Below are 22,504 nucleotides of genomic sequence, written 5' to 3' on the forward strand. Positions count from 1 at the left end.
CATTCCTTATTTCTTAGGTGCTCTTTTGATTTCTCGGTGCTCCATGTGCATCGAGCTCTAGGTGCTTATGAATTGAGGTTGAAACCTCAAACCATTGTTAGTCTTGCTTATAGTTTTCTCTTTTGCAGAGGTGTCTATATGAAAGTTTAAAATGATTGGTTAGTGGGGTACTCTTAGTTGTTTGGCGGTCTATATTACACCTTATGTGCTCGAGTTATGGTGATCTGTGGTGCACCTTAGGTCCTCAAGTTATGGCGATCTGGGACACGCCACAGGTTGCTTGAGTTATGTTTTGGAGTACACTATAGGTGCTTGAGTTAGGGTCCCCTCTTTTATAGCTGCCGGGGGGGTTGGGGGGAAGGGTTGTATCATAGAGAATCTAGCAGTTTATACTTTCGTGTGACTGCAAACTGTGGAGCTACACAAGATTGATTCAAGATATAATAGGAATCCTGAAAGCTTGTGTCGCACTTTGAATTGCTATAGCTGAGGAAGCGAAATCCCACGACTGAGTCTGCTGCTTTCGACTTGGTATGGCCATGTTGGGTTTGTCTAAAATTTTTATTCATATGCCAGAGCTTTTGCATTTAGCATGCTAGATAGGTAATAAGTAACCTTCTAGGTTGGCTTAAGAGTGCATGGCAACCAGTTTGGGTCAATTGGGAAGCCTTCTTGATGAAGTTTAATTGGATGGGTTCCGGCCGTCACATTTAACCGAATTGTATTCGTCCTTATATTAATATAAACCAAATCAACTAGTGACCCAAAAAAAAAAAACCCAATCAACTCGCAAATCAATTCGAAGAAAGAAAACAGAAAAAAATATTTTTTTTTGGTGTACAAGAAGAGAGTTCATTTTTCGTTAGACATGCAATACTGCAATGATGGTTCTTCTATTGAAGTAAATCATCTATGGACCCTAAGAGGTAGCATTCACCTCTGTACGGTTGCACCCGAAGTCTTGTGTTTAAATCCCCATTCTTAAATATTGCTTGTATTAAACAATAAAAAAAAAGGAATATACACCAATTAAACCCTTATACAAGATTGATTACAAACGATGCCTGTGGCTCTGGATAGTATGACAAAGTTGGGTTTCAAAATGTAGAAGATGCAATTTATGATCAAGGACAAGAAGGAAACAGAGACTAGGAATAGTAAGTTTACAGGAAGAAATGTTGAGAAACAAACACATATGGAAACAAGGGAGTTTAGATAGAACAAACCAAACCACAAGGTTTTCTAAACTACTCGAAGAAAGCATATTATAACATGAGCACAAAGTTAACAAAATAAAGCCAAACTGTTATATGTTAACTAGCAATAAAGATTAATTAACAATAGTCACCCCAAGTTCCTAGACCTAACTAGCCTAGCTAGCCACAATGCTAAAAAGACTAGGTTCAAGCCAGTAAACTTGTTTTTCAAGCCCTGTTAATCCAAGATCATCACTGACTCTTTTTATGTTTTTCCCTCTCAAATTATACACACATAAAAAACAGGTGTCATCAGATGGTGCATAGGTGAAGTAGATTGAGTTCTCATGATCACATTCCTGGGGTGTGACGAATATGGACTGATTCGAACCCAAAACCAATGCCTGGTTGCCAAAGGATTCCACCTTTGTCCATCCAGATGTACATGTACCATCCCGATTATTATATTCGAGCTTATAAACAACGAATCGAACCTGGGGGATGGGCAAAGAACTGATCCTCTGAACCAAGAACAGATCACTTGCCCCAGTTTTGGCTATGCAGGGCTTTGGGAACCAATTATTTAGTTTTAGTTACAAGGGCGCACCAGCTGGGATAATTTCCAACTTTTTTATGGGAATCAAGGAATTGGTGAAATCCCAGACTTCAACGCTGCAATCTACGTTTAAGGCATAGAAGCCATTGCGATCGCTCGTAACATCAACATACGCTTTCTGCCCGGCAAGCTTTGTCCACTTGTTATCTGCAGGCGTGCAGAAAGCAAGACAGTTACACCCATCTTTGGAACCGTGGTAATTGTACATTAGCAAGACCCCAATGCTTTTTTTGTTGCCGCAGGTTGGTTGCAAAGAGACAGCAACCTTGAGCATCCTTTGTCGCCAATGTCTCCCAGACTTCTGGAGTACTGGATCAATGCTATACAGAAGAGTATCAAGTGGTGGGAGCAGAAGCTGGATCCCTACAGATACGGGATTTAAGAGCAGCAGTTGTTTCTTGTTGCTCAAGAAAAGCAGCCAGCCGTGAGAGGATCCAATGCAAATACTATCTCCATGGCAGAACTGTTTAGGCATGTTGTAAAACTTGCCTTCAAGACTGTAAAAACCAGCACCATCTTTGCCCTCGTCTTGAAAAGCAAGGAGCAGCGGCGGCTCTGGTAAGCAAGTGAAGGACGGCGATGAGCGCGAGATGTATTTGATGGCCTTAAGCCATGGACGACAAACTGCTTCGAGCCGCAGTATGTTTCCTGGGGACAGTTTTGATAAGATCAGTTGAAAAGGGTCAATTGGAAGTTCGGACCAACTTGTTCTGCTATGTTTTGTTTTTTGGGAAAGAATGGCTGTTTTGTCGGCCATTGATGTGTGACCTTGATCAGACGCTGAACCAATATTTTGGAGATTCTGAGAAAAGAGAACCCTAGCGAGAAGAGAATAACGAAAACTCACTAATAAAGGGTCTGACAAAAAATAAAACGAGTTATTTATACTAGCCCCTTGGCACATGCTCTGCATGTGTGAATTGGTTTTCTTTTTTCTTTTATATTTTATTTTTAGAATTAAGAAAAGATAATATCTATATATATAAAGCAAAAGGCAGAGAATGGTGAAACATTCAAAATACCAGAAAATATCCTTGGTTAATGCAAACATTAAGAACTAAACTTACTAATTAAATGAGGATAATATGGTAAATTCACACTTTTTCATATTTAAAAAAATTAAAAGAAAAAGAAAAAGCAGATAATAGATCCTATTTTTATGGAACATAACTACCCATTATCTTTTTTAATTCTAAAATAAATTTACTTATTTTTTAAAAAAAACCTCTCACAAGTGCGGAAGCACGTGCAGAGAGGCTAGTAGATAGTTATGTTCCATAAAACAGGACTTATTATCTGATTTTGTTTTTAATTTTAATATGAAAAAAATGTGAATTTACCATATTATACTCATTTAATTAATAATTTTAATTCTTAATGTTTGAATTAACTAATGGCATTTTTTTTGGTTTTTGAATGTTTCACCACTCTCTGCCTTTTGCTTTATATATATATAGATTAACACCCCTCAGTTTCTTCGAGTTTTTACAAAACCAAGGTTTTAAAAATTACTCAAACACTCTCTAAGGTCTTTGTCATGTTTACTAATCCATAATCAAATTAGGAGGAATTGAATGAGGATAAATTGAATTGATGAGGAGTTGGATTGAGGAGAATTAGATTCCGGATTCCTATTGAAGTTGTTTACTAAATCATATGGAATTGAGGTAGGAGTGGTGCTAATTGCTAAAATGTTCTCGTTGTTGGGGTAAAGTAGATGACAAATTTTAAAATTTTAAAATTGTGTGAGGATATAATGGGTAAAAAAAGATGAATTCCTAATGAGTTAGTTCTCCAGAAATTAGAATACCACATCGATCCCACCCAAGAATTTGAATTCCTCCAAAAAATCAGGAATTCAATTCCTAATTTTGTGTGGACCCTACTTACTTTTTAATTCATTGATGTGAAGTAAACACATGAATTCTCAATAATTGGAATTCAATTCCTGATTAGTAAAAATTGCTTTCACAAAACCCCTTTTTCTTAAAATTCCTTCACAAAAATTGTTGATTTCATAAAAAGAAATATCAAAATGACAAATCTGCCCTTACATAACATGAGCACAAAGTTAAGTATACATAACATGAGCACAAAGTAACAAAATAAAGCCAAACTGTAATACGTTAACTAACAATAATCACCATAGTCCCTAACTAGCCTAGCCAGCTACAGTGCTAAAGGACCAGGTTCAAACCAGTAAACTGGCTGTTCAAGCCCCGTAAATCCAAGATCACAGGCTTTTGCAATTTCTTTCCCTTTCAAATTGTACACACTTAAAAGCAGCTGTCAGAAGATGGTGCATAGGTGAAGTAAATTGAGTTCTCATGATCAAATTCCTGCGGTGAGATTAATATGGACTGATTCAATCCCAAAACCAATGGATAGTTGCCAATGGATTCTACCTTTGTCCATCCATATGCACATGTTCCATCCCAATTATTATATTCGAGCTTATAAACATCGAATCGAACCACTTTGGGGTTCAAAGAATTGACCCTCTGAATCAAGAACAGATCACTTGCCCCACTTTTGGCTATGCCGGGTATTCGGAACCAAGAATGTCCTTTTAGTTCCCAGGGCACACCAGCTGCTGGGATAATAATTTCTGACTTTTTTTTATGGGAATTAAGGAATTGGTGAATTCCCAGACTTCAACGCTGTAATCTGCGTTTAAGGCATAGAAGCAATTGCCATCGCTCGTAACATCTAGGTACCGTTTCTGGCCGTCAAGCTTTGTCCAATTGTCATCTGCAGGCGTGCAGAAAGCAAGACAGTTACATCCATCTTTGTAATTGTAAATTAGCAAGACCCCAATGTTGTTTTTGTTGCCGCAGGTTGGTCGACAAGACAGAGCAACCTTGGGCATCCTTCGTTGCCAAAGTCTCCCAGACTTCCGGAGAATAATTTCTGGATCAATGCTATACAGAAAAGTATTGAGTGGGGGGAGCAGAAGCTGGATCCCTGCAGATACGGGATTTAAGAGCAGCAGTTGTTTCTTGTGGCTCAAGAAAAGCAGCCATCCGTGAGAGGACCCAATGCAAATACCATCTCCATGTCATAAATGTTTAGGCATGTCGTAAAACTTGCCTTCAAGACTGTAAAAACCAGACTGGCTAACACCATCTTCGTCCTTGTCTTGAAAAACAAGGAGCCGCGGCGGCTCTGGTAAGCAAGTGAAGGACGGCGATGACTGTGAGATGCATTTGATGGCCTTAAGCCATGGAAGACAAACTGCTTCAAGCCGCAGTATGTTTCCTGGGGACAGTTTGTTGATGTGTAAAACCCTTAAGCTGAATGCCTTGGAGCCAAAGTTACAAAGTCTGTCTATGTTTCAGTCTATAAGCTTTATTTTTTTCCTTAATGTAATTTGAGCCATTGGATCATAGTCCAAGTGGTCTCTTAGCTAGCCTAGGATTTAAGTATCAGATCATGACAAGTGGGATCATCTCATAGGATGATGGAATCAAAGGCTAGGATTGAATAACTTTTGTAAATCAGTTAGAGAATTAGATTCTTCTCTCACACACACACTTACATACATGTAGAGTGTAATACGAATTCATCTATCTACAAGTTTCTAAGAGAGCAACGTTCTCTCCCTCATACATTCTTTGTGATCTCTTTCTTCTTCCCAAAAATATACAAACTGCTAAAAACAATGTACTCTAACATGGCCTCAGAGCCAGGTTTGATCACTTGAGCTGGGCGTGAATCTGTGAACAGGGAGGAGGAATTGATTTGAGCTGGTTCTGAGCTTCTTTCGACGATTGCAGCTGAGATTTCTTGAATCCAATGTCTCACATGACAGGATCTAGCACTTCTGAGCTTCGCACACCAGTGTTCAATGGATAAAACTATGAGTTATGGAACATTCGGATGAAAACAATACTGAAATCTCATGGACTGTGGGATCTGGTTGAACATGGCTGCAATGGTTTAGATTCAAATAAGGAAAAGGAGATAGAAGAGACTAAGGTTGTTGAGAAGTCTACAATGGCTGAGCTTCTGATGAAGGACGCTCGTGCACTTGGATTGATCCAAAGTGCTGTCTCAAATCAACTCTTCCCCAGAATTGTGAATGAGGAGACCTCAAAGGGAGCTTGGGATATTCTGAAGCTGGAATTCAGAGGAGACAAACATGTACGAAATGTAAAACTGCAAGGATTGCGTAGAGAGTTTGAATATACTCGCATGAAAGACAGTGAATCCCTATCTATATATCTTGCTAGATTGTTTGATATCTTGAATCACATGAAGAGTTATGGTGAGGAACTATCTAGGGAGAGAGTAGTGCAGAAATTGCTGTTTAGTTTGCCAAAATCCTATGATCCTATTTGTTCTGTGATTGAGCATTCTAAGGATCTAGAAACTCTAGAAGTGCAAGAGGTGGTTGCCTCCTTGAAGAGCTTTGAGCTCAGATTGGATCGCCATACTGAAAATTCTACAGAAAAGGCCTTTGCTAGCCTGAATATTGAGGAGAAGAATCCTAAGAGTGGCAGTTTTTCTGGAGACCAAAAATCTCAGAAAAACTGGAAGTCAAGTGATGGTAACAAAATAGCCTGTAAACATTGTGATAAGCTGCATTATGGCAAGTGCTGGTTTGAAGGCAAACCTAAATGCCATGGATGTGGAAAATTTGGGCATATGATCCGAGAGTGCAATGGAAATAAAAATGCACATAAGGTGAACTATGCAAATCAGGTGGAGGAAACAGGAACTTTGTTCTATATGTGCAATGCTGCAACAGGTGTGAAAAAGAATCACTCATGGTATATTGATAGTGGTTGTAGTAACCACATGACAGGAGATGAGGGACTCTTAGTGGATATTCAAAGGAATTTGACTTCTAAAGTCAAGATGGGGACTGGAGAGGTAGTTCCAGTGGCAGGAAAAGGAACTCTTGTGATAAAAACCAAGCTGGGGAAGAAGCACATTCAAGAAGTAATGCTTGTACCTGGTCTGGAACAAAATCTACTCAGTGTTGGGCAAATGATGGAGCATGGTTATTATCTTGTGTTTGGAGGGAATATGGTGAATGTTTATGATGATCAGTCACTAGGAAATCTGATTGTGAGGGTTCAAATGACCAACAACAGATGTTTTCCACTTACAATGATGCCTGCAAGTGAGTTGGCTTTAAGAGCAAGTGTTTCTCACTGCCTGCAGACATGACACAAGAGGTTAGGACACTTAAGTGAGAGAAGCATAAAACTGCTTGAGAATCAGGGCATGGTTCATGGCCTACCTCATTTGGAGCAAGTCTCAGTGGTTTGTGAAGGTTGCATGCTAGGAAAGCAACACAGAGATTCCTTCCCCTTGGAGTCTACTTGGAGAGCATCATACCCTTTGGAATTGGTTCCCACAGATATCTGTGGACCAATGAAAACAGACTCAATCTCAGGAAATAAATACTTCCTGCTATTCACTGATGACTGCACTAGAATGTCATGGGTGTACTTTATTAGAAACAAGTCAAGTGCATTGGAGTGTTTTAGAAAATTCAAAGCCAAGTGGGTATAAGAAAATTCGAACCAGCTACCTAAGGATGCGTGGTTTCTGATAAACTAGTTCAAATCATAAAGTAATTGGTCGCTTATGTGCGTTAATGGGATTTTCCCTCTTTATATTTCATTGTTTATCTTCGCAATAATTGGGGCTTTTGCAGAGCGAGGAAAAGTAAAAGATAAGTGGGTTTGTGAAGGTTTTGTTGAGTCAATGGTAATGATTCAATGTGCACAACATTTGATATCTTTTGTTTCCATGCAAGTTCTTGCTTTGTATGCAGTAACCAGGCGTCTGTGCATTCCTGGTGATCCAGTTATGGTAGTCTGGGGTGCACCGTAGGTGCTCGATTTTTGTAGGTTTAACATGTACAAGATAAGGCAATATGATCAAAGACAAGAAGGAAGAGGACACTAGGAAAATAAGTTTACAGGAAGAAATGTTTAGAAATAAATACATATTGAAACAAGGGAGATCAATTCCAATAACATGAGCACAAAGTTAAAAAATAAATAAATAAATAAATCCAAATTATATGTTAAGCTTCCACAAAATATAATGTTTAAAGATTAAATAACAATAATCACCCTAGTCACAAGCTAGCTACAGTGCTAAAGGATAACGTTCGAGCCAGTAAGCTGGTTGCTTTAATAATCCCAGATAACCGACCTTTTTCGGTTCTATCTCTCTCACATTATAGACAATTAAATCATAGCTGAAAGAAGATGATGCATGGAGGAAGTAGATGGAATTCTCATGATATCCTGGAGCATGATCAAATTCCTGGGGTGAGATTAATATGGAGTGGTTTGAACCCAAAACCACTGCATACTTGCCAATGGAGTCCACCCTTCTCCATCTAGATGTACCATCCGGATTATATTCGAGCTTATAAACATCAAATCGAACCCTTTCCCAGGCAGAAGAGTCGACCATCGCAACCAAGAACAGATCACTTGCTCCAGTTTTGACCAAAAACAGATCAGTGGCATCAGTTTTGTCCATGTAAAGCTGGAAATCATAATTTAACTTTGGTACCATGGGAGCACCAGCTGGGATAGTTTCCAACTTTTTGATGGCAGAGGAGTTGGGGAAACCCCAGACTTCAACACTGTAATCTTCGCGTAACGCATAAAGGCGATGGCAATCACTCGTAACATCTAGGTACCGTTCGTGCTCGTCAAGCTTTGTCCATTTGTTATCTGCAGGCGTGCAGAAAGCAAGACGGTTACGCCCATCTCCGACATTGTACATTAGCAAAACCCCAATGTTGTTTTTGTTGTTGCAGGTTGGTGGCGAAGACAGAACAACCTTGCACATCCATTTTCGCCAGTATCCACACGTTCCCTTGAGGAGAAAAATTCCTGAATCTTCCATAGGAGGATATTGATACATAATGCTATCTATATCCGGAAAAGTATTGAGTGGTGGGAGAAGAAGCGGAGCCGCTGCAGATGCGGGATTTACAAGCAGCAATCGTTTCTTGTTCGTCAAGAAAAGCAGCCAGCCGTGAGAGGACCCAATGCAAATAGTATATCCATCGCCTAACCGTTTAGGTATGTTCATCAAGCTGTAAAACTTGCCTTTAAGACTGCAAAAACCAGACAGGCGACCGCCATCGTTGTCCTCGTCTCGAAAAAGAAGGAGCCGTGGTGGCTCTAGTAAGCAAGGAAAGGACGGCGATGACGATGAAATGTATTTGATGGCCTTAAGCCATGGACGACAAACTGCTTCGAGCGGCTTTATGTTTCGTACGGACAGTTTTGATAAGATCAATTGAAAAGGGTCAATTGGGAGTTGGGACCAATTTGCTCTGCTGCTATGTTCTGTTTTGTTGGATCCAATGGCTACTTTGTCAGCCATGAATGTACGGTTTTCGCTGAACCTAGCTATATATTTTAGAGATTCGGCGGAGAAAAGTTAACCCTAGCGATATAATGGGGAATAACGGAGAAGCAGCTTACTTGGAGTACCAGTCTGAACAAGTTTGTTGTATATATAGGGGCGGATATGTGGCACTATATTTTTGACACAAGTTTTGACACAAATTTTCAACTATTAGATTAGAATGGATTGAATGGCTAAGATTAACTAAACTAATTATATATTTTTAAGAAAAATATGTATTAAAAATAATTATTAATTAACTTTCTCTTTCTTATTTCTCTATTGTCAATCAATGTTTTATAAAATCTTCCTATTTCGTATCCTCTAGAATTCTTCATTTAATGACTTTCCCATCCTCCTCCTCTTTCTTCTAAAAGCTTTACAGGTTTATGATTCTTTTTCTTCTCTATCCCTAACTTTGTGTTTTGCTTTTTTTAACTGCTTAGTTTTTGGATTGTTACAGTTATACATAGATTATGACTCTCGAAGTAAAGGCTTGGGGATAACACCCCATCCACACACACACAATGAACTGCACAGCAAACTGTCTTTTGCCATATATTTTTTAATGTTACTATTAATCATAATGAATAAAAGCTTGTAAGCCATTAAGATGTTATAAAAAAAAAAAACAGAAAGAGAGAGAGAGTTAGATCAACCAAACGGTGGAGAAGAAATATTGCAACAAATTTGGGCCTTATCTTTTAAATATTAATATCTTATTTTCTCTTCAATATTGGTAGCTTGAGACAGATTTTCTATGTCGTGGATGAATGCTCGGTTGGTGTAGATGACAATGGCAAGGGGAAGATAATGGTGAGGTTTCGCAGGTTATTAATTGAGAAGATCATGATAAGAAAACAAAAAGGGGAAAGATAATTGAGTGATTTTCGGAATTATCATAATTAATAAATAAAAATGAAATTTACTTGGCATTAGAGATTTAATTTAATTTAAGTAATTAATGAAACATAATCTCAGCCATTCAATCCATTCTAATCTAATGGTTGAAAATTTGTGTCAAAATTATAGTGCCACGGATCCGCCCCCATATATATATATATATATAAGAAGTTTGAGTTTGGCCGAAAAACAAAAAAAGAAATTTGAGTTTGGCCAAAAAACAAAAATAGAAGTTTTAAGGCAAAAGAAATGGATCTTTGGAGAAGTTTGCGAAAAAAATATAATTAAAAAAGAAGTTTGCGAAAAAAATATAATTAAAAAAGAAGTTTGCGAAAAAAATATAATTAAAAAAGAAGTTTGCGAAAAAAATATAATTAAAAAAGAAGTTTGCGAAAAAAATATAATTAAAAAAATATCCGACCTGCCGGATTCGAACCAGCGACCTAAGGATGGCTATTGGTTTACCCGACTACAGTCCTCCGCTCTACCAACTGAGCTAAGGTCGGATTGCTGAACAAGATACCAAACAAATACTACTTATATGCAAAACAGATGCAGTACATAATAAGCTAGTTAGTTTTGTTACTTTTTGACAGTTCATTTCCTCCGATTTTTAATTGACCTAGTGTCAGTTTGTTCTTCAGCTAGGAGAAGCATTTGAGAACCCAATAGAAGTGATCCATTAATTGTTATTTAGAAATAATTATAGTTCTCCTTGTTTGTCTACGCACACTATAAAACATAAAAACGACAATTATAGCTTTTCTCAAAAATAAGGGATGCTATTGATGCTGTCACCATCCAACATTGAGATAGAATAGAACAGGCCAAAGATGACTTGTGCCATTGTCACTTGCCATTTGCCACTATATAAGCCTGTCGTAATCACTGTTTTGAAAATATATAAACAAAGGTATGGTGGTTAAAATATTTTTTTTATTTATTAAATTGTTAAATTAATATCAATAATGCAAGAGACTCCAAATTTATTCACCAAAGTATGGTGACCCTAGTAATATTCTATAAAAATTGATGACAGGGGTACTTGCAATGTGATATGTGAGTTAAATTTAGTATACAAATTTGACCTCGCATTAATATTAAATCAATGAGCAATGTTACGCATGCCACATTTGTATATTATTCTGTGTACCACCTCTTTAATAGAGGCGGAAGCCACCTCTTTAAAGATGGTACATAGGGTGGTATATAAATACAGTACATGACTATCATTTTTGTAAACTTTTTTATATGAGTAATGCTACACTTACCACATTTATATCCCATATTTTCATACCACCTTATGTGGCAGATGAAGTGGACAATCACATTAATTAAAAAGTGTCAACAAATCATAAAAGATAAGAAAAGATTAAATTAATTTTAATTGATGTGTTGTCCACCTCATCTACCACATAAGGTGGTATGAGAATGTGGTATACAAATGTGATAAGAGTAGCATTATTCTTTTTATATATGCCGGCTTCAAACTTATATATATATATATATATATACAGTCCCCTTCTATTGAGGGATCCCTCAAATAAAATTATTTGAGGGACGCCCTTTAGGGTACCCTACAATTTTTTTCTCAATGATCCAAACCATCTATTTTTTAGGTCTTCATTCATAGATCATCCTAACAAAAAATTAGACAAATCGGAAACCGTTTCGACATTCAATTGTGTCTTACAAAATCAATGAACACGGTACTTCAAGAAAATGCTAAAATTTCAATAACTTAATTGAGTGGTCAAATGATATCGGATTCAAGTGATTTTTTGTAGGGATGATCTTTGAATGAGTATCTACAAAATAGAATGTTTGGATTAGTGAAATACAATCCGGAGTGGGGCCTACAAGGGGTGTCCCTCAAATAAGCTTATTTGAGGGATCCCTCAATGGAAGCTCTCTGTATATCAGTCCCCTTCTATTGAGGGACGCCCTTTAGGGTACCCTACAATTTTTTTCCCAATGATCCAAACCATCTATTTTTTAGGTCTTCATTCATAGATCATCCTAATAAAAAAATTAGACAAATCGGAAACCGTTTCGACATCCAATTGTGTCTTACAAAATCAATGAACACGGTACTTCAAGAAAATGCTAAAATTTCAATAACTTAATTGAGTGGTCAAATGATATCGGATTCAAGTGATTTTTTGTAGGGATGATCTTTGAATGAGTATCTACAAAATAGACGGTTTGGATTAGTGAAATACAATCCGGAGTGAGGCCTACAAGGGGTGTCCCTCAAATAAACTTATTTGAGGGATCCCTCAATGGAATATATATATATATATATAAGAATTTCACATGAGGAAAAGCGAAAATTTTATTTAATTAAACTTGATTTTATTGAAGTGTCCAATAAGGGCTATAAAAACAATGCAGTTGTGCAAAGTGCAGACACATACAGATCCACTAACAAACACACGCACAATCTAAGTCCAAAATGAGTAGCTCCAAGGAAGTAGCCAATAAGCCTCATGTTGTTTGCATGCCTTTTCCAGTTCAAAGCCACATGAAGGCAATGCTTCAACTAGCAAAGCTCCTCCACCATAGAGGTGTCCATGTAACCTTTGTCAACACAGAGTTCAATCACAAAAGGCTTCTCAAGTCTCTAGGGCCAAACTCCCTCGACGGTGTGCCTAGTTTCCGATTCGAAACCATACCAGATGGCCTTCAAAGTTCAGACGAAGATACCCAACAAGACATGTTATTGCTTGGAGAGTCCATCAAAAAGAATTTCTTGGCTCCATTTCGGGACCTCATCACAAAACTCAATCACACGGCAGGCGATCCTTCAGTGACACACATCATTTCAGATGGTTGGATGACGTTGTTCCCCCTGGCAGCAGCTGAAGAACTTGGAATCCCTGTTGTACTCTTCTTTACTATTTCTGCATGCAGCTTGATGGGCTACATACAATTTCCAGCTTTGGTTGAAAAAGGACTTGTCCCACTCAAAGGTGAAATTACTCAAACATGAGTAGCTTAATTCCAACCTTTTTTGGAATGTCAATAATAGGGCCTCCCTTACCTCTTAATTTTTAGATTAATTCTCCTGTTTCTAAACAGATGAAATTTTTCTTCACTTGGGTATTTGCAGATGAGAGTTGTTTAACAAATGGCTTTCTGGACAAGGTGATAGATTGGATTCCGGGAATGAAAGGTATTCGTCTAAGGGATCTCCCACACAACTTGAGAACCACAAATCCCAACGAGAAATCCTGGACAAACTGCTTGGAAGCAATTGGAAGATTTGATAAAGGTTCAGCAGTTGTTCTTCATAGTTTTGATGCACTGGAGCAAGATGTTTTGGATGCTCTCTCATCCATGTTTCCACTTGTTTATGCAATTGGCCCCTTCCCATTACTTCTTAATCAGATACCAGAGCACCCTTTGAAGATTATGGGATATAGTCTACGGAAAGAAGAATCTGACTGCCTCAAATGGCTAGATTCCAAGGCCCCAAATTCAGTTATTTATGTGAATTTTGGCAGTTTGGCATTCATATCACCCGAACAGCTTGTTGAGTTTGGTTGGGGACTAGCAAATAGCAAGCTTCCCTTCTTTTGGGTCATTAGGCCCGACCTGGTTGTTGGTGCATCATCAATTTTGCCACCTGAGTTTGTGAATGAAACTAAGGAAAGAGGACTAATAGCAAGTTGGTGCCCACAAGAACAAGTCCTTGAGCACTCATCAGTTGGAGGATTTTTAACACATAGCGGTTGGAATTCAACCATTGAGAGTCTATGTGCAGGCGTGCCTATGTTGTGTTGGCCATGCTTTAGTGACCAGCCAACAAACTGTTACTATACTTGTAATGAATGGGGTATTGGCATGGAGATTTGTAATGATGTTAAGAGAGAGCATGTGGAGAGGCTTGTTAAAGAGTTAATGGAGGGAGAGAAAGGTAAGAAAATGAAAAACAAGGTCATTGGGTGGAAGAAACAAGCAGAAGAAGCCTCTAGCCCATATGGTTCCTCATCCTCAAACTTGGACAATTTTGTGCATCAAGTGCTATTAAGAAAAAGCTAGACGGGTGTCAACAGAGTCTAGCTCAATGAAAGTGGGCATTGACTTGCAAACTAGTGGTCTCAGGTTTGAATCTTCATGACACTTTGGTAGTGTGTATGAGAAATCCAATCCTTTTGTAGTTTAACCTATCACTTGTATTTTTTTTTTAAAGAAAAAAAGGAGAAAAGCTAAACGGGCAAGTCATTGGCCCAAATTGTAGCTTGGAGCCCAAACTTGTTGTGAATGTAGTTTTCTGTCTTTGAATGCATGTCGGTCTAATTTGTTGAAGAATATAAAGTTTTATATCGTAACATTGACTAAATAAAATATACTATATAATAAGTGATTTCTTTACTAATATAACCGAGACTTTTTGTAATAAAATCTCACACCTAATTTAACATAATTGTTCCTCAATATCCTCCGCAAAACGTTCTTTCAATAGTTTAGTTTTGTTGTTTCAATAGTTGATTTCTCCAATTTTCAATTACCTTCATTTGTCCTTTAACTAGGGAAAAGCACATGTGTCGTGTATCATTGGAGAACCCAATAGAAGTGACCCAACTGTGTTATTAGAATACTACGATTTTCTTATTTCTTCATTTTATAGCACATCTATTATTTCACCCGATGTTGGCGTGACTTGTGGATATTGACTTACTTTCCTTACACACCAAGAATTCCTATTATAATTGTAATTGATTTACTTTAATTCATGATTTCCTACTGCAAATAGATTTAGGAATTTATTATTTACTTCCCATTCAGGTTTCGTTGTATTATAAATATGACCTCCTACAAGGAGAAGAATACACAGAAAATTCCCACAAACAAATATTCTCTCAATAGTTTTAATATTTTAGCATGGTATCAGAGCCAGGTTCGATCTAGGGACCTGTGCTTGTGTTCTTCTTGAAATTTAAGTGCTCTTCTCCCCCCTTGAGAGGGGGGGGAGGGGAGTGAAAGGGATATGTTTATTGACCTATCCCAATTACCTTGACATATTTCCATGAAGATGTTGCTTATTTCTTGACTCCGACGACCCCTTCTCTTCAAGGGGAGAGGAAGATTGAAGAGAAGTTGTGTCTGAGTGAATTAGCTAAAGTTTATATGGAAGAATTTATTGTTGCCACTGCCGTGCTCATGGGGTTTCGGTGTTCTGCCTTACCTATTGCCGTGCTCACAGGGTTTCTGTGTTCTGCCTTATCAATTGCTGTGCTCACACAGTTTTTGTGTTCTGCCTTATCTACTGCCGTGCTCATAGGGTTTCTGTGTTCTGCCTTATCTACACCCGTGCTCACAGGGTTTCTGTGTTTTGCTATGTGCCCTATTTTTTAGGGTTTGCTCTTGTGTTTCCGCTGTGAACTTTGTTTTAGTTTGTCACTTGTTTCACTCGTGGTTGACTAAAAGATTTTCTCTACAATTGGTGTTTCTCAAGTATGGTGTCCTGTGACTCACTTGTCAAATTGGGCCTGCGAAATATCTTTGCCCAACTTGAGGGGGAGTGTTGGCGAGTCCTTATTTCATTAGAATTTTGGTTACTTACCAATTATATTTTGTCCTATTGTAATAGAGATTATTTTATTTAGTGTTATGGGGGTTGATGATTTTTTCAACCCTCATAGAGGTAGCACCACCGACTCATTCTCTCATTCTCTACCAACCATCGTTGAGTTGAGTGCCCAGATGGCTCCGCTCCTATAGATGCAGACTTTTACCCCGAACCTAATCCAGAATCAGGATCCTCTTTTGACGACCCCGACCCCGACTCCGACTATGACGACAACGACCTCGACCCCGACTCCGAAGACGACCTCGACCCCGACCCCGACCCCAACTCCGAAGACGACCCCTACCCCCACTCCGATGATGACCCCAACCCCAAATTTGGCTCTGATTCAGACCCTGATCTCGATTTCAACTCTGACTCCGGCCTTGACTCAGGCTCATATTCCGATCCCAATTCCTACTCAACTGTATCCTATGCATCTTTCGCTGCACAGATTATGACTTCTCGACTAACGACCCCGACACATGGACCAGATTGCGCATTTTGTGAAATCCGAGGATCAATTGACGGATATTTTGACAAATGCGATTTTCAGTAAAGCATTCCACAATTCACTAGATCAGTTGGGCATTGGCGACATCTATGCACCAACGTGAGGGGGAGTGTTGGCGTGACTTGTGGATATTGACTTACTTTCCTTACACACCAAGAATTCCTATTATAATTGTAATTGATTTACTTTAATTCCTGATTTCCTACTGCAAATAGATTTAGGAATTTATTATTTACTTCCCATTCAGGTTTCGTTGTATTATAAATATGACCTCCTACAAGGAGAAGAATACACAGAAAATTCCCACAAACAAATATTCTCTCAATAGTTTTAATATTTTAGCACCCGATGTTTATAATAAGAGATGCCATTGGACTATTATTTTGGACCATCCTAAAACAACAAACCAACATTGAGATAGAATCTGAATAATTCAGGCCAAGGATGACATGTGCTAATGCTACTTGCCACTAGCTATAAGGCACTGGTTTCAAAACATAAAAGCAAATCATATCAACTTTAAATTAAAATTTAAGTCAAGTTAGATTCTCCTCACTAATTGATAATAAAATAATAATTAAGATGAATTATGTGACAATTGGTTCTTCAACAGAGACTTATTGTTACATAAATTTGGCTTCTTTAGCATTATTTAACTTGAATTTACAAACTCTAAACTTAAAATAAGTAAGGGGCTGGAGGAGACGGAGTTGGAGTGGTTGATTTTTTAATTATTTTTTTTAATACAAGCGATAGGATAAACAACATTTCCGATACAAGACAACATTTCGCATTGCAGAAGCCATTTTTATAATTTTCTTCAAGCTTATAAACCAATGCATTTGTGGGAGACACACAAAAACACAATCTAAAATGGGTTCCAATGAAGTTGCCAATAACCCAATACATGTTGTTTGCATTCCAGTTCCAGCTCAAAGCCATACAAAGGCAATGCTCAAATTAGCAAAACTCCTCCACCATAGAGGTTTGCATATCACCTTTGTCAGCACAGAGTTCAATCACAAGAGGTTCCTCAAGTCTCTAGGACCCAACTCCCTCGACGGCTTGCCTAGTTTCAGATTCGAAACCATACCAGATGGCCTCTCAAGTTCAGATGAAGATACCACTCAAGACCAGCTCTTGCTTGGCGAGTCAATCATAAATAATTTACTGGCTCCATTTCGAGACCTCCTCAGAAAACTGAATCACACAGCAACTCCCGACAATCCTCCGGTGACTCACATCCTTTCGGATGGTTTGATGACGTTCGCGATCACAGCAGCAGAAGAAATTGGAATCCCTATAGTACTTTCGTTTAGTATTTCTGCAAGCAGCTTCATGGGGTATAAACAATATCCCACTTTACTTGAAAAAGGACTTGCTCCACTCAAAGGTGAATATTACTCAAACATTTACCTATTTTTTGTTAGCTTTATTAAATTTTAGATTCTTAACAAATAAAATTTTCCTTCACCTGTGGGGCATTATTGTAGATGAGAGCTGCTTAACAAATGGCTTTCTGGACAAGGTAATAGATTGGATTCCAGGAATGAACGGCATCCGGTTACGGGATCTCCCACACAACTTTATGACCACAAATCCAAATGACATCTTCTGGAATTACTGCTTGGAAGTAATGAGAAGGGTTGATAAAGCTTCAGCAGTTGTTCTTCATACTTTTGATGCTTTGGAGCAAGATGTTTTGGATGCTCTCTCATCCATACTTCCACTTGTTTATGCAATTGGCCCTCTCCAATTACTTCTCAATCAGATACCAGAGAACCCTTTGAATGCCATGGGATGTAGCCTATGGAAAGAAGAAACTCAGAGCCTCAAATGGCTAGATTCTAAGGCCCCAAATTCAGTTGTTTATGTGAGTTTTGGCAGCTCAGCTGTCATAACACCCGAACAGCTTGTCGAGTTTGGTTGGGGACTAGCAAATAGCAAGCTTCCATTCTTTTGGGTAATTAGACCTGATCTCGTTGTTGGCGAGTCGGCAATTTTGCCGCCTGAGTTTGTGGATGAAACTAAGGAAAGAGGTCTAATAGCAAGTTGGTGTCCACAAGAGCAAGTCCTTAAGCATTCATCAGTTGGAGGGTTTTTGACACATTGCGGTTGGAGTTCAACCATTGAGAGTCTATGTGCAGGTGTACCTATGCTGTGCTGGCCATGCTCTACTGACCAGCCAACAAACTGTTACTATGCTTGTAATGAATGGGATATTGGAATGGAGATTGGTAAAGATGTCAAGAGAGAGCAAGTGGAGAAGCTTGTTATAGAGTTAATGGAGGGAGAGAAAGGTAAACAAATGAAAAACAAGGTCATGCAGTGGAAGAAACTAGCAGAAGAAGCCACTAGTCCACATGGTTCTTCATCCTTAAACTTGGACAATTTTGTGAATCAAGTGCTATTAAGAAAAAACTAGATGTTAATTTATCTATGGGAATGTCTTCAATTGTCCTGTCGATGATATATCTTCTTGTTATCCATAAATGTTGACACGATTTTCTTGAATATAAATAACAAGAAAAACATTTACAAAGTAAATTTGTAATGATTTGTCGGATTCAATCTATCTATATGTATTATATACACGAGAAGTGTTAATTCGACTTTGATAATGTGCTTGTTCCGGCAATTATGTCGAAATAATCTGCAATTCTTGCATTTGGCCCATCCAATTCCAATTCCATGCACAGATCATAACACCAAAATTATAAGTAAAAATGAAAGCTGAGTATATATATATATATATATATATATATATATGATATATTTGGTGCATTTAGTATATATGGAATTACTGTATATTAATGCAGTACGTACTTGAAGCTTGGATTCAAGAAAGGCTAAGAGGATGCTGGGAATTATGCCTCTAATGCCACCTCCATCAATGCTTAGCACTGTCACCCTGCTTCTCTTTGTCAAACCAGTCGACATTGTTCTGGTTCAAATTAAAGATAAACCACAAGGACTGGAAAGCTGCATAATCCGAGCCAACACAGCTGCATTGAATTCACCAGAAAAAATTTAAAAAGTTGAACGAAACGGAGGATTTAGGTGCAAGGAGGATGAGAGTGAGATCGGACTCCGACTCGGGCACTGATGACGTTGCCATTGATGACTCGACCGCACTGCGTCATAGTTAAGCTGTGCGCTCTGTGACGCCTGAGGAGGTTTAGTGAGAGGCAGAGGACTTGTGGCGCTGAGCATTTCAATAATTTTCAGGATCCAAAATAGAAGAATCTGACAAATTTCTTCGGCACAACAATAATGGAATATAAATTCTTGGTCAAAATAGTGGAACCTGATGCGAATGGGAAGGGGCAAAAAGGAAAGAGCAGAAAAGGTATAGAGGAGGGCATTTTCGACAATTCACTATTCTTAAGGTCAACCAGTTAAGTAGGGGCACAAACGTCATTTCACTATTCCTAATGAACAGTCCAGGAACGGCAACTCGGGGTTCAGTTTTAGTATATATATAATATAATTTGTGCGACTCATAATAACAAAGACAGCTCCGTCTCAGACTCTCTCATTTTAATGTAGACAGCCTTAAAAAAGAATTTATTTATTTTAGTTGTTTTGATAATATAGGGGGCAAATCTATGCCTCAAGATGCCATGCTTATCATTATCTAAATTAGTCTTCGGCGGCTCAGAGGAGAAAAAACCTCATGATAACAATTTTCATTTTCAATTGCATATAGCAGTCATTCTCATGATAGCCACACAAAAACAATCTTCACAAAAGATGTTGCCAACCCTATAAAACTCTGCATTTATGAGAGTGCAAACGCATACACAAAATACACAAAACAAATATTTAGAGTAAAGATGGGTTCCAAGGAAGCAGTAGCCAGCAGCAAGCCTCATGCTGTTTGCATTCCTCTTCCGGTTCAAAGCCATGTAAAGGGGATGCTTAAGTTTGCAAAACTCCTCCACCACAGAGGTTTCCATATCACCTTTGTCAACACAGAGTACATTCACAAGCGCTTCCTCAAGTCTCTTGGACCCAACTCCCTCGACGGCTTGCCTAGTTTTCGATTCGAATCCATACCAGACGGCATTCCAAGCTCAGAAGAAGACACCACTCAATACATTCGTTTGCTTGGTGAGTCAGTCACGAATTATTTACCGGCTCCATTTCGTGATCTCCTCATGAAACTCAATGGCACGGCCAATATTCCTCCGTTGTCTCACATGGTTTCGGATGGTTGGATGAGCTTCACCATCACAGCAGCTGAAGAAATTGGAATCCCTGTGGTACTCTTCTTCACTATGTCTGCAAGCGGCGTCATGGGATATAAGCAGTTTCCTACTTTGCTGGAAAAGGGACTTGCTCCACTCAAAGGTAAAACAAAAGAGAGATTATTTCAACAAACTTTATTAAAACGACAAGTATAAGTACCAAATCAAACTTTATTTCAACAACTTACAAATTGTATTGGAAACCTTGTCTATTTTCTCATTATTGTTGAGGACATGTGAGGTACATATAAAAGCTTACTTTTCTTGACTTGGGTATTTGCAGATGAAACCTGGTTAACAAATGGCTTTCTTGACAATGTCATAGATTGGGTTCCAGCTATGAAAGGTATCAGGTTAAGGGATCTCCCAAACAACTTTATTACCACAGACCCTGCCGAAGCATCTTGGATCTTCTGCTTGGAAGCAATCCAAAGATTTGGTAAAGGTACAGCAATTGTTCTTCATAGTTTTGATGCATTGGAGAAAGAAGTTTTGGATGCTCTCTCATCCATGTTTCCACTTGTTTATGCAATTGGCCCTCTCCAGTTACTTCTTAACCAGGTACCGGAGCACCCTTTGAAGGCTATGGGGTATAGTCTGTGGAAAGAAGGAACTGAGTGGCTCAAATGGCTAAATTCTAAGGAACCAAACTCTGTTGTTTATGTCAATTTTGGAAGTTTAGCGGTCTTAACACCAGAACAGCTTGTGGAGTTTGGTTGGGGACTGGCAAACAGCAAGCTTCCCTTCTTTTGGGTAATTAGGCCTGATCTGGTTGTTGGTAAATCGGCGATTTTTCCACCCGAGTTTGAGGCTGAAACTAAGGAAAGAGGCCTTATAGCAAGTTGGTGCCCACAAGAGCAAGTCCTTGAGCACTCATCAGTTGGAGGATTTTTAACACATAGTGGTTGGAATTCAACCATTGAGAGCCTATGTGCAGGTGTGCCTATGCTCTCCTTGCCAATCTTTACTGACCAGCAAACGAATTGTCATTGTGTTTGTAATTTGTGGGGAATTGGCATGGAGATTAGTAAAGATGCCAAGAGAGACCAAGTGGAAAAGCTTGTTAAAGAGTTGATGGGGGGAGAGAAAGGTAAGCAATTGAAAAACAAGGTCATGGAGTGGAAGAAACTGGCAGAAGAAGCCGCTAGTCCACATGGTTCTTCATCTGCAAATTTAGACAACTTTGTGAATCAAGTACTATTAAGGAAAAGCTAGATGTTACATGTGTACGGAATGTCTTTAATTATCTTGTCGATGATATATCTTCGTGTTCTTCAAAACTTTTAATAAAATTTTCTTGAAATTAAATTACGAGAAAACGTGTCCAAGGTAATTTTGTATGTATGATTTGTGGGGTACAATCTATATGTGTATCATGTATAAAGAAATTCCTGTGATTTGATGTCCAATTAATCTTGAATAGGAAATGAAGTTTGGTCACAGGTGCTTGTACAAATTGAGACCACAAGAAGTGTTTATATAAGTTCGATTGTGGGAGGATATCAGTTGTGTATGATGCTGGATGAGGACTGAAGGACTGAAGAAGTGGGTTAGGCAACTGGCAGACACATTCGAACCAAAGACAGGACATTAACATCATGATAAATAATTATATGTATTGAGTCCCGTTTTGTTTGAGGGATCCCTCAAGTAATGTTACTCATGTCCTGCCTTGAAATTTCTTCTTTAAGGTATTCCATGCTGCCCTTGCAGTTGTGGCTCCCATGATTCTTGGAAAAAGCGTATCATGCAAGGCTTGTTATAAGGCCTTTGCATCTTTTTGTTGATTTTTCTTCAGTTGCCTCAACTGTTCTACGGTTGAATTTTCTAGATTATTGAAACCATTATCAACTATGTCCCATAAATCTTGAGACATAAAATAGGTCTTCATTTTAATACTCCAGAAGTTATAGTTTTCTTCCGTGAAAATAGGAAGAGGGTCAGAGTTTTAGCTAGTGGTTGACATATTGGTGGATGACTAGTGAACCAATGCCCAAAGTTGATCAGAACAAGCTCTGATACCACTGTTGGGTAAATACATAATTGGACTGCTAGCTATAT

General features: G+C 38.4%; 5 protein-coding genes and 1 non-coding gene across 7 annotated transcripts; 3 read left to right on the forward strand and 3 right to left on the reverse strand.

Moving 5' to 3' along the window:
• On the reverse strand, window positions 1,790-2,569 carry LOC18788250 (probable F-box protein At4g22165). Its single transcript, XM_020555155.1, has one exon. It carries the CDS (start codon window positions 2,567-2,569, stop codon window positions 1,790-1,792), a length of 780 nt encoding a protein of 259 aa, XP_020410744.1.
• Window positions 7,921-9,180, reverse strand: LOC18792873 (putative F-box protein At4g22660). The gene has a single exon (XM_007224933.1). The coding sequence runs from the start codon at window positions 9,178-9,180 to the stop codon at window positions 7,921-7,923; it is 1,260 nt and encodes a 419-aa protein (XP_007224995.1).
• On the reverse strand, window positions 10,523-10,613 carry TRNAY-GUA. Its single transcript is given in 2 exon segments — window positions 10,523-10,558; window positions 10,577-10,613. It is a non-coding gene; the product is annotated as a tRNA-Tyr (tRNA).
• On the forward strand, window positions 12,563-14,151 carry LOC109946653 (7-deoxyloganetin glucosyltransferase-like). The gene is made up of 2 exons (XM_020555109.1): window positions 12,563-13,079; window positions 13,220-14,151. The coding sequence occupies exons 1-2, from the start codon at window positions 12,563-12,565 to the stop codon at window positions 14,149-14,151; spliced, it is 1,449 nt and encodes a 482-aa protein (XP_020410698.1).
• Window positions 16,852-18,782, forward strand: LOC18791400 (7-deoxyloganetin glucosyltransferase). Of its 2 annotated transcripts, XM_020554996.1 has the most exons (3): window positions 16,852-17,520; window positions 17,578-17,586; window positions 17,687-18,782. In XM_020554996.1, the coding sequence occupies exons 1-3, from the start codon at window positions 17,067-17,069 to the stop codon at window positions 18,616-18,618; spliced, it is 1,395 nt and encodes a 464-aa protein (XP_020410585.1). In that variant the 5' UTR covers window positions 16,852-17,066; the 3' UTR covers window positions 18,619-18,782. The 2 variants fall into 2 exon arrangements, with proteins under 2 accessions (XP_020410585.1, XP_020410584.1); XM_020554995.1 differs by having other exon boundaries at window positions 16,852-17,586.
• Window positions 19,940-21,880, forward strand: LOC109946618 (7-deoxyloganetin glucosyltransferase-like). Its single transcript, XM_020554997.1, has 2 exons — window positions 19,940-20,546; window positions 20,727-21,880. Exons 1-2 carry the CDS (start codon window positions 20,030-20,032, stop codon window positions 21,656-21,658), a joined length of 1,449 nt encoding a protein of 482 aa, XP_020410586.1. The 5' UTR covers window positions 19,940-20,029; the 3' UTR covers window positions 21,659-21,880.

This window comes from Prunus persica, chromosome G1 (genome assembly GCF_000346465.2).
Source record: "Prunus persica cultivar Lovell chromosome G1, Prunus_persica_NCBIv2, whole genome shotgun sequence".
Taxonomy (NCBI): domain Eukaryota; kingdom Viridiplantae; phylum Streptophyta; class Magnoliopsida; order Rosales; family Rosaceae; genus Prunus; species Prunus persica.